Source organism: Aegilops tauschii, chromosome 2 (genome assembly GCF_002575655.3).
Source record: "Aegilops tauschii subsp. strangulata cultivar AL8/78 chromosome 2, Aet v6.0, whole genome shotgun sequence".
Taxonomy (NCBI): domain Eukaryota; kingdom Viridiplantae; phylum Streptophyta; class Magnoliopsida; order Poales; family Poaceae; genus Aegilops; species Aegilops tauschii.
In genome coordinates, this window is record NC_053036.3 from 556,618,433 (window position 1) to 556,630,577 (window position 12,145).

At 45.3% G+C, this 12,145-nt stretch overlaps 1 protein-coding gene across 1 annotated transcript; it reads right to left on the bottom strand.

Annotated features, from left to right (window-relative positions):
• Window positions 1–7,079: 7,079 nt before the first annotated feature.
• On the bottom strand, window positions 7,080–12,077 carry LOC109770710 (uncharacterized). Its single transcript, XM_040399712.3, has 7 exons — window positions 11,869–12,077; window positions 11,199–11,273; window positions 10,568–11,057; window positions 9,377–9,743; window positions 8,584–8,820; window positions 8,352–8,490; window positions 7,080–8,225 (listed from the first exon to the last, which is right to left on the bottom strand). Exons 1-7 carry the CDS (start codon window positions 12,034–12,036, stop codon window positions 8,040–8,042), a joined length of 1,662 nt encoding a protein of 553 aa, XP_040255646.1. The 5' UTR covers window positions 12,037–12,077; the 3' UTR covers window positions 7,080–8,039.
• Between the last annotated feature and the right edge of the window lie 68 nt (window positions 12,078–12,145).

A 12,145-nucleotide genomic window follows, 5' to 3' on the forward strand; every position in this document is an offset into this window, starting at 1 on the left:
TTGTCTTTCCTAAACCTTGTTCCCTGTGCTAATTTGCAAACAGATTTGATTGATTAGGAAATTCCGGTTTCACCAAGCTGCTAGCCTTGGAACCAGTCCAGTTAAAGACAATGTTTGTTGTTCATATGTCAAGGGCTGAAGAGTAAACAAAGGAGTGAAACGTCTAAATTACAGAGGGAGTAACTTATTGAGTAATTCTATTGCCTCAACTAACTTCCTCGATGAAAGAGTCAACTCAATCTCGTTTTATCCTACTTTCATTTCTATCCATAGAGATTGGCTCTGGGTGTAGGTAGGGGTCGATTTTAAAATGTATGAAATTTGTAATTTCCAGTAATAAAATGTCTATTTTTGTGCCTATGCAATATATTGAGAAGCTTTCCCCCCTTGGTAACTTGTAAGTAGTCCTTCAAGTTTCAATACATCTATCTTGTGTTTGTAGGATTATTTTATGGAATTATTCCAAATAATGTTTATGCCCCTCTCTTCCTGTCTACATCAGCTCCTAAGGTTTATGGCCTCCTAACACCACATTATTTCGCTACAAATTCATTAAACCCCGCTCTTTTGTAACCAGCAAATATGTGTAAATTTATGCAAATTTAACTCTCGTGTTTAGTGCATTAATACTTGTTGCAGTTCCTATCATTCTATTGCAAAAATGGACCAACGCGGCAAAGCGTGGCTTCGATGATCTTGTAAGCATTATAAACAATGGATTTTTAAGGAGTTTGTTGGAGATGCTCTGATCCTCGTACAACTATGAGATACATGTCAGGTTCAGTAGTACTAGATTACCAAAAAGGCCTTTGGCCCATTTTATATATAAAGTAGCGACCACCATAGAAACACCCGCATATAGCACATCACCACAACACACACCCAAGCCAAGATGAGCTGAAGAACAACAACGCCATCCCATACAACTCAAAGCAAACGACAAGTGGACAAATTGAGCATCACTTGGGGTCAATGGAGCTCCCAACCGTGAACGACCAACCCCGAAGAGACGAAGATAAACAACGATGGACCATGGATTCCAAGGTGGCTCCTTCAGGAAGGACACGATACCGAAGCACCACCATCGCTAGATCCAAAGGATCAAGTTTTTGCCCAAAGCATCAGAAGGACAAAGGGCCACCGCAATGGTGTTGAAGAAGGAAATGACGCCCATGGACACCGCTGCCATTAGCTTGGCCAAATCGAGACAAGGTTTTCGAATCGGGGTACGGTCGGTCACAAGAACACCAGCTGCATCACCACCCTAGAACGCCGAACACTAACCACCACGCTGACCGCGCGGCCATGGCAGCCAGCCAGCACCTGAGCCACAAGCTCTGCCCATGAGCACCGCAACTCCCAACACCTAGGGCCACCCCACTGCATCCAGACACCCTAGTAACCATCCAAGGGACAAGCTTTGCACCTACCGATAGATCCCTGATACCGACGGAGCTGCCAGCGATCGACCTGCCCCGATCAACACCCGATCAGGAGCTAGGAAGCACCAGACCGAGGGAAAAGGGAGAAGGAGAAGGAGCGGAGCATGTCCACCGGCATCCCCTACACCTGCAATGCGTGGCCACTGGCCAGGCCACCCCTCACCCCTCGACAACCTCCCCACACTCCACTCCCTGACGCCCTACCATGGCTTCTGGCTAGAAAATCCATGTGAGGCAGCACCAACCGCCCACCCACCGTAACGGGGCACCAGATCGGCTGCAAGCTGTCGCCAAAAATGTCATCCAGAAGTTCTAATAACCTAGCCCGCACCACCACCACGACGCCCCCTACGCCCACGTCGCACATTCGCTGCCAAGCACATCCCCATACCAAGCTGTCGTAACCTTTTCTACCCCCCGAGCAAATCCAGCCGACGCTGCCACCCCGACCACGCACCACCATGGTTAAAAAATTCAATGAAGTTCCAGTGAAATATTTGAAATTTGACTTTTTTCAATAAGGTCTGAAATACTTTTAACCCCGAAATTTTGAAGGAAGATTCAAACTGATTTCAAAATAAATTTATATTATGTTAGAATTCGAGTGAAATTTGAAATCTCAAAATCTGAAATAATTTCCAAAATATGCGATATTTCTGAAATTTCGCCTATTTCAGTGATGTGCAAAGTTATTTTGTTTCTAAACTTAAAAACCTTGTGCACCACCACATGTTAGAGGTATGCCCTAGAGACAATCATGTATGATGATATTCCTATGTGCTTATGAATCCGTATAGTGTTGGATCGAAAGGGTAGTCTAGAGGGGAGGGGGTGAATAGACTTAGCAATGCCCAGTTAGCAATTTTAATGTTTCACAAGTTTTAGGTATATTTTGGTGTAAGCTAGATAACAGTAAGAACACCCTACACATGCACTTGTAAAGTATGAGCAACAGAAAGTAAATAACATGCACGTGCAATAAGGTAAAGGAGTAGAGTTGGGAGCAAACAAATTAAGGGTGACACGGAAGATTTTTGACCTGTGGTTCCGATAGATGGTGCTATCTTACGTCCATGTGATGGAGGCTTCAACCTCAAGGATATATGATCACACGGATAATGGTTGTGCGAGTCCACGGAGGGCTCCACCCATGAGGGTCCACGAAGAAGCAACCTTGCGTGTTCCACCATGGCTTACGTCGACGACGGACTAGCCTCACTCGGGGTAGATCTTCACGAAGTAGGCGATCTCCTTTTCCTTAAAAACTTCTTGGTTCACTCCACATGATTTAGAGGCACCCAAGCACACCTAACCAATCTAGGAGGCACTACCCACCAAAAGGTAATAGATTTTTTTTGTTGATGATGAACTACTTGCTATTGTGCTTCAAAAGATAGTCTCCTCAACACTCAAACACTCTCTCACAAATTTTGGCTTTGGGGTAGGAGAGGATTTGGGTGGAAAGCAATTGAGGTGACTAGAGATCAAAGTTTTATGGTTGGAATGGAATCCTGTTGATCTCAACACAAGGATATGGACCTCTCTCACACAAAAATGCAAATGGGAAGTGTATGCTTCGTTCTGGTTGCGCTCTCTGGGAGTTGGTGGAATGGGTGGGGCTATATATAGGCAACCCCAAAAATCCAACCGTTACACACCTTTATGCACTATTCTATGGGACTGACTGAAACCACTCGGTGAGACTGACTAGTACAGGAGGTTTGAACTTTAGTCTTTTCGGTGAGACTGGGTTAAAGCTTACGGTGGGACCAAGACGAGATAACCTAAGCACTTTCCACACTTCAGTGACACCGACTGAAACCGGCCCAAAATTCCAATTGAATTTTAGTGGGCAACATAAGGTTGGCCAGTGCACTTTGGTGGGGCCGAAGGGCCAACTCGGTGAGACCAAGATTCTAGGGTTTAGGCAGCGGCTATGTCATGTGTATCTCTATGAGTCCGGATAGATGTGGTTTGGTGGGCCCAAGATGAACTTTAGGGTTTTGACATAGTGGAATGTGGGGGGAAATTTGAGGCTTTCGGAGCACTATTTTTAAGCACTTGAGCTGTGAGACCATTATCATAACCTCACCCCTTTTATTAGTACCGGCTTTCCTATGGACTCAATGTGATCTTGGATCACTCAAATATTAAATGGTGAGTCTTGAAGCTTGGCCAACACTTGTCCCTGGCATCTTGAGGGGTTCCAGTTCACATCCCAAAGGTTTGCCTATGTTGAACTCATCTGAAATTTACTCAAGGAAAACATTAGTCCAACTATATGTATTTTGGCATGAATTACCAAAACCACCAAGGGAGTGGGATGTGCTTTCATATTGTCCTTGGACTCTATTAGTGATGTGTATTAACAAGTATGTAACTTGTTTGTGAGACTATGCATTGTATGATGACTGTCCTAAATGGTCCTTATACTAACCCTTATAGTCAACCACATAATAGTGGTCACATGAGAGAAGTGCATGGATGAACCCGGGTACATATGAATCCACTTTGGAAAACACATTTTGCAATGTCAAAAAATTCTGAAAAAAGGTGCGCGTGGACATCTCCATATTCTATGTGTGTGCAGAAAGTTTCACAGGAAAACAACTTTTTCTGAAAAAGACAAAATTTTGTGTTGTGAAACGTTATTTAGAAGCAGTAAAATTTGTCTTTTTTACTGAGACAAAACAAAAATACTTTTTTACACAAAACTTTGTGCCATGGACATACCTTTGCCAACATGTATGCATAATTTTTTTTAGAATTTTTGAACATTACAAAACGCGTAAAAAGTACATTTTTGAAAAGCGGGTGCAGATGCCCCCGTGCACAGATCGTCCACTCTCATCCACATAATGGCTAGTCGAAAGGGTTGTGCAGACTCCGAGCCGACTAGACAAGCATATCACATGGTGATGGTCCGATCTCACTGGCCATGAAGCATTGGATGCTAGCCGGATAATATGGATGCAGAAAGATCTAGAGTCGGATTCGACGTAGTCGGCTCCGGGTCCAGATAAGATCCAAGCCAGACAACCCAACATGAGACACAATGATAGGTCATCTGTGAGTCTCTAGTATGACATGCATTCTGTGTCCCAAGTCCTGAGCTGGCGCATGTACTCGGGATGGTGATTGGCCTGCTTAGGACCGATCAAACACTACTCTGTAATAGGGTGGTTATAAAGGTCGGTTTCGGGCTTGTCGAGATCCATGCCGCAAGACATGGTCGAGCAAGATGTGATTTCCCCCTCCGATTTGGAGAGATGTACCTTGGGTCCCTCGTGTGATCCAACCTGGATATGCATGACCATGTGACATGGATTATGAGTTAATCTGTTTTTGAGGTCGGCGTCACTGAAACAAGAAAGAGGTCGGAATGCAACAAGGATGACCAATTTGCCTTGAGCCCGATAATATATATCGTGAGGCAAAGAGAGAAGAAGTGTGACATGTTGTACAGGTTCGCCAAACCGACTTCATTGTCTGCTTGGTGGTCCACGCGTTTTACTTGAAGCCGCTATCGACTGAGCAGGTCGAATGTGATCCGACCTACAACCGAGCCGACTTGAACCTAAGGGGGTGCACGCTTAAGGGAAGGAACCTATGAGACCGGGTTCTACTTCACAAGTCAGATGTGATCTGACCTGAACTTGGATCTCGGCCAAGTAGACTTGTGGGCAGAAAGACTCATGCGGGCCCCATATGTTAAGTCTGCGATGGATGCCTATATATAGTAGAGGTACGACACACGTACTCAGTTGACGGCTTCGGCGTTTGTCATTAGGGTTTTTCATATATTGCAACTAGCCACCTCCGCTTGCCACCAGCCTTGCGATCGGACCTAGCAGTCCGTCGGACGGTGTTCCTTCTGCACATGCGGATACGGTTAGAGGCAGCGCACCTACGCTGCTCCGGTGAACCTGCTTGAGGGATCCAGCAATCGAGTTGTACAAGGGAGACCAATGAGGAGGAGACGACTTTGGTGACGCTCTGTCCCAGACTCTTCTTCCGCTACACTGCACTGTGCGTCTAGTGGTATTGATCTCGCGATTCAACTTCCTTAGTATATTCCTGATACTCCTGATTGATCTACACATAGAATTTTTTTGGGGTCTATCTAGGGCATATCTAGATGTGCCCTAGTTATTGCACATCTAAGTAACTTAATTAAGTATAAAAAGGAAAAGAAAAAGAAAAAAGAAAATAACCGCACAAATCTTCATGTGAGATCATTGAGATAGGACTTAGAGCATCTCTAGCAGACCCCTTATATCGCGGACCCTTAAAATCGTTATACGGGTCGAGAAAAACGTGTTTTAAGGGCCGATTTTAGCTGCGGCTGAACAGAACCCGTATAATCAACCCGTAAAAAAACATATTCTCTGAATATATCGATTTTTTTCTGGTCGCCCTCTTTCTCACGTCAATCTGAAATCGGCACATACCGTAGAGCAGGACGGCCACCGACGAACGGGCAGACGAGGAAGACGCGGGGCGGCCGCAGGCGGACGAGGAAGACACAGGGCGGCCGCGACGCGTGGGCGGAGGCCAGGGCGGCCGGGGCGGCGCAGGCCGCGGCCGGATCGAACGGCCGGCGCATCGAGCTAGCTAGTTAGCTCTTCGAATCGATTGAGCTGCTAGCTAGCTAGCTCCATTTGAATCGATTGAGCTAGCTAGCTAGCTCCGTTCGAGAGCCGTGGAGCAACGGGCGAGCACGGCGGCCGGGACGGACAGTCGGCGGGCGAGCGCGGCGGCCGGAGCGGAGGGCGGGCGGGCGGGCGGCGGGCGGGTGGGCGGCGACCTCGGTCGTCGGTGGTGAGGGGGGTCGTCGGATCTACGCGTGTGGATCCTTTTTACTCTCTCGTAGTCTAGTTTTTTAGGCTGTCATCATCTTGGCTTTGGCGATGACGATGACAGCGCTGAATAATTTTTTTCGGATCCTTCCCTGACAAGGTCGTCGGTCCTATGGTTGGGGATGGATTTGAAAACCAGTCTGTTCAAGCAAGGATGGCGTGGCGGCGACGGCATCCTCGTGGTGGACCTGTGTCATCGGGCTCCGTCGTTGCGACGGCGTTTGCTCCAGCGTCGGCGTGGAGCTTGAGAGGTAGTCCAGGAGCGGATGCAGATTGTGGTCTACATCGACGACATTTGGAAGACGGAACGTATGTTGGGTTCATGGGTCGTGGATGGCAGGTATGGTTTCCTCCTTCGACATCTTAGTCGTGGTGGGGTGCCAGATCTGGAGTTCGATGGCGTGTCCGGGGTGTTGCCCCGGTCTGATTCGTTCAACGACAAGGACTTCACTTTTGGTGAGCCACCTTGGAGGTCCGCAAAGCTGCATATCAGCGATGGAGCCGCGTCGAGCTCGGGTGAGGAGGTGATCCGTCATTCTTTTCTTTGGTGGCTGCTATGGTGGTGCCGGAGGCAGGTGACGGGCGTTGGTGTCAAGTTCAGAGATGTTCTGTTATCTTTTCAGTTTTGTCATGTCGGTCCTTACGTGACTTGTACTTTGATCTTTATGATATGAATGAGACACGTATTACCATGTAGAAAAAAAACAGTTTCGACCGGGATGTTTTCCGCGCCCCTTAAAAAAACTTACGGGTCCAACGCGTTTAGAGTGTCTTTTTTTTAACATCAGTACAACATACACAAGCACTCATATACACGCGCATACACTCACCCCTATGAACACACACGCACACCCTATCCCTATGAGCACCTCCGAAAAACTGAGCCGGCATATCATCTTGAAATTTACGAAGTCATCGTATTTTGGCGGTTATTTTACGGGTTGAGGCATTATACGAAGTCTGCTAGAGATGCTCTTAGATGTGCAATACTTATGACACATCTAGATGTGCTCACCCAACAAGGGGCGAGAGATCCCATTGCCACCGGCCCGACCAGGCTTCGCCTAGCCTAGCCTAGCCCCTTGACGGAGGCGAGGGAGAAGGAGGAAAGGAGAGGGAAGAGGCCCAGCGGCGGCAGCTAGGGTTACCTCCCTGTCGCTTGCGCTATTGCTGGCCTAGCATGGCGGGTCTCAGTAGTACTAGATCATACCACAGGTAAAAAGAGGTACTAGATCATACCAACAAGTTACTGATGTGTAAAATACGCTTTCATTGAGCAGAAGTGCTGGGGGTGCTAGCAGTTAGGCAGAGGACGATCTTGTTCCAATGGACGGGCAGCAATAGCGCAATGCCAAGACGAAGTTTACTGTCCAGAGATCAAGTACTTCAGATGTGTGAGCGCACAAAAGGAAGCAACGTATACTTATTTTTTCCAAACAAAAACAATAAATAAGTGTAGCCTGAAACATTATGGTATACTGAATCCAGCAAACTTTGCAGTTACAAAGGCCTTTTACGGAACTGATGTTACTTAACATAAAAATAGAATGATTATCAGGGTTCAGAGATTCACTAATCATCGATGACATGCTCGGTAAAATTGAAACTGCTGGCGCAACTATTGCTATTTTAAAATTGAAACTGTATATATACTTGTAACGGCACGGGAATAAACCTGTTCTTCTAAATGAGGAAAGGCTTCACCGTAGCCGAAACCAATTCTCGCCCTATGATATCCTCACAAGGATTCTGATTGAGAGTCATCGTTCTTCTTTGGTCTAATCCGAGTGATCTCGGGGTCAGCAGTGTGCTGCTTGCACCCTCGAGGGCCATAGTGCTCCGAGCTCTTACGCACCACCTTCCGGCACAGAGCACAATGATGAACCTGGCATCCCTCGCAGAAGACATGGTTGTTGTTTCCCAGCTGCTCACATCAGAGACAGAGTCTTCATTTACCAGAACCAAGTGAAAAATAAACTACAGCTATATTCAGATCACAGTAAAAAGGATCACCGATCCATATGGTATTCGGAAGAGACCAAAACTTCACCTTGTAAGTTATCAGGTGGCAATTCGGGCATGGATGCGGTTTGTATCCTCCCACTTTCAGTTTTTTCTGTAGCTCTTTGATAGCATCAACCAAATCCACCTTCGCTGTCCGCTTCTCATAATCGATTCTGCATTGTTCACTTTCAAAGGGAGCATAGGTTCAGATTTGGTATCCAGAGAATAGCTACCGGACAGCATATTTGATAGATCACATTTTTATCAGAAGAATGTACCTTGTATGAGCAGGAGTTAGTGGCTTGCCACAGCCATAGCAGAACAACTTACCACAGTTCTTACAAAGCATGTGGTTGCAGCCTGACACACGTGTGATGCCGGTACCACAATGCGGACATGGAACACAAGAACGAAGTATTTCCTTGATACTAGATATTTCATCCACCAATTTACTAGGTCCAGTATCGCCTTTGTTTAAGTGGCGTACCTTTTCACGTTCCTGTAAAAAAAATAGCACACTCAACACAGTGATCTCAATACTGTTCTCATTGAACGGAACACCACTATGACAAATGATGAATAGCCCTAACAGAAATGATGGAACTTCAAGCGTCCATTTTTCTAGAAATAACACCATACAAGTAAAATAATGTGTTCTGCTGAAAATAAAATTAGTTTATGAATAGTTACTGTATCCAGAATTCAGATATATTATATACAAGTAGTAGAGTTATATTTGTTCTAGAATGCGCAGAAGGCCTGGGCATCTTTGCATTAAGAACAACGCCTTGATGAGGCAGCAAATAGAGTGATCGTGTAATTTATTTTGTTTGACTAAATTGCACTTTATGCCAGTATATTGTGTTGCTAGTTGCATGGACTAGATATGTTCAAATGTTGCACATAACACCAGTTGGGCTACAAAATTTTGCACTTTGGACCAGGTTCGCTCGGTACATAAATGGCATCAAAACCAGGTGTGGTCAAGAATAGATAATGAGCTGGTAGATACTTACTACAAAAAAGAGAAATTTAGTGCTTAGAGGGATTCTGAACCTGCAAGGAGAGAAGTTTTTCTCTGGAGTAAGGCATCTCTCCCCTATGTGACGACGATCTCTGCAGCGGGTGCAGAAGCTGAAGAGGCACTTGGGGCACTGGGCGTTGTCCTCATCTTCCAGGCAAGCTGTCTGACATCTTGGACAGTAGGCTACATCAGCCATTGCGTCTAGAGTCCTTTCAAGTAACAATCTTTCCCACCGTTCAAAATCTGCCTCTCCTAGCAGCCTCTTCAGTAGATTAGGAGGAACAAACCCTCCGCATTTGTCATCAGGGCACACAATTTTCATGACTGATCCTTCCTTCACATGCATCTGTGAGTATGTCTCCATACAATTCCGGCAAAAATAATGACCGCATGGAAGTTTAATGAAGTCGATGCCTGGTAGTAATCAAAAGATACAGATTTAACTTTTAGATATTCCAGACTCAGCACATGATGGAACTTGGATTGTTCATGCTCATCTTGGCAAATATAGAAATTTTGTGAAGAAGCTCAATATTTATTTTGCAGGGAAGATAAGCTTCTTGTTGAATAAGTTATCTTTAGGTGTTTGAGCTGTACCTTGGTTCAGCAGAACATTCTAAATTACTTTGATTTACTCACAATATATACAGTTGGCAGGGGTACCATGCACCAAATTCGTTAGTTTCGTCTAGGTATGGGGCACAAAAAATGGTATTTCCTTTGTCAGGTTTAAGTTGTATACAAACTAACTGAAACAAGTTTGAAGTAATATTAAAATATTATTTATCTTTTAAAATGATTATTTGACTGCGGGTATGTGCGGATTTTATATGAAAACAGTATGGTATGCGAATAGATAATACCCTGCAATATCCAAATTCGAGTGTTATCTTTGAAATGTATGTGCATTGCAAAGTGTGTTAATTCTTATAATCAGGTATATAACCCGGGGCTAAATTTTCTGAAAAATATATTCAAATTTTGGATTGGATTTGTGCATTTGAAACCATGGTTCCCTAACTCCATGGAGCCCCAGTACGGTGTCAAATAGATACCGATAATATCATTAGCACTCTCCCTTACTGTTCAAGAACAGCAAATTTAAGTTAGGAGTATGAAAGAGCTGGAGTTGCAAAATAACAGACGGTAAGTCTTGCAAAAGTTAATCTAATACATAACATGGTACAACAACGAGTACTGGTGGGAGTACACAAGCATCGATGAAGCATCCGACTTACCTTTGTACTCACTGAAACAGATCACGCAAACATGAAAGCCCTGAAGAAAAGATTCTTGGCATTGCTCTTCATTGTAGTTGATCAACTGCTGAACAACATCCTCTACAGACAGAATCTCTCCAACAACGCGAACATCCACATGATCCATCATACTTTCAGAATCCCGTATTACTATTCCATCATCAAAACCAAAATGAGAGAGCGTAGAGCTCTGCAGCCATTGCACCCACTCAAAAATAACTTCTTGTCCAGGTTGCTGCGCCCAGAGCGAGTCGAGCATGTCACAGAGGGAGGAAATCTTCACATTATCCAACCATTGTACTGCGAGAGTAAAGTATGGAGAATGATGGCTCGGGTAAGATGGAGGCATAAGGCATGCCAGTGATATTGGAGCCAAGTGCTCGACACTGAATTTGGTTGGGTAATCATCAACACCCGGGAGTTCCACGGACACACTGATACCATCTGGAATTTCGCAATATACATAGATCTGCAAAGAATTGAAAACAAAAGGAAAAGTGTAACACAATCTTTGTTGATTTTTTGGTAATTGCTGGGTCCTGGAGTCTGGAACCAATTAAAACAACAATAATTTCCTCAAGAAGATAATAAATATATAAAACAGATATACCTGGAAATACCGTGGTACAGAATTTTCACCAAGAATGTTTAAATTGTCTCCATAAATTGCCTCCAGTGCCAGCATCTATGCAATCATATACCAGAGAAAAATTACGACGGCGGAGATTTGAAATTTACTGTCGTGCACATTCATCTAGTTTCGAGAAAACCAATCTGCCAACATCTGTTTTTTGGCGCGTGTTTTGGCATATAACGTTCTTCAGTTTAAGTCTGGCAGAACAAAGTACTCTCTCTGTAAAGAAATGTAAGAGCGTTTAGATCACTTTTCTTTACAGAGGGAGTATGTAGTACTAACTTATATATATCCGCGGTTTTGTTTTACCAATTCCATCATTGTTTTTGCATTCTAGAGGTGAAGGGAACTTGGAAGTGCCACTCTAATTCTGCAACGTGCCGTATGCAGGCTTTCACTTCAAAAGCTTTTGTGTAGCTGGTCTTACGATATTTCGCGATCTTACTATTTGTGAGCCTGTTCCAGCTACTCCGAATCACAATCTACAGACTAGAGAACGGGTGTCCGTGGACGCATTAGTTGCAACGGGTGTCCGTAATTTCCAGTTTGCGAACTGCGAACGGCCGGGATCACGAGAGGGATTCGCGACGCGGTTCCGGAAAACAGGCTTGAGGGTTAATCCCTAGCGAGGTAGCAGTGGGAGTACCTCGTCTTGCTGGAGCTGGTCGTTGGAGCGCAGCTGCTCGTCGGGCAGATCGGGCTCCTCCCCCTGCTGGCTGTCCCGGAGCGCCATCTCGTGCAGCATCCCCACTGCCTCCGGCGACGGCGAGAGGGCGCCGCCTTCTCCGAGGGAGCCGCCGTGAGGACTCTCCATAAGCGGACCACGGGTGGCGGCCGGAGCGGCCTTGGTTGTTGCTATGGTGCGCGTAAGGAGGGATTTGGTGTGTGCTCTCGCCCCGATTTGGTGTGTCTAGTAATGTACA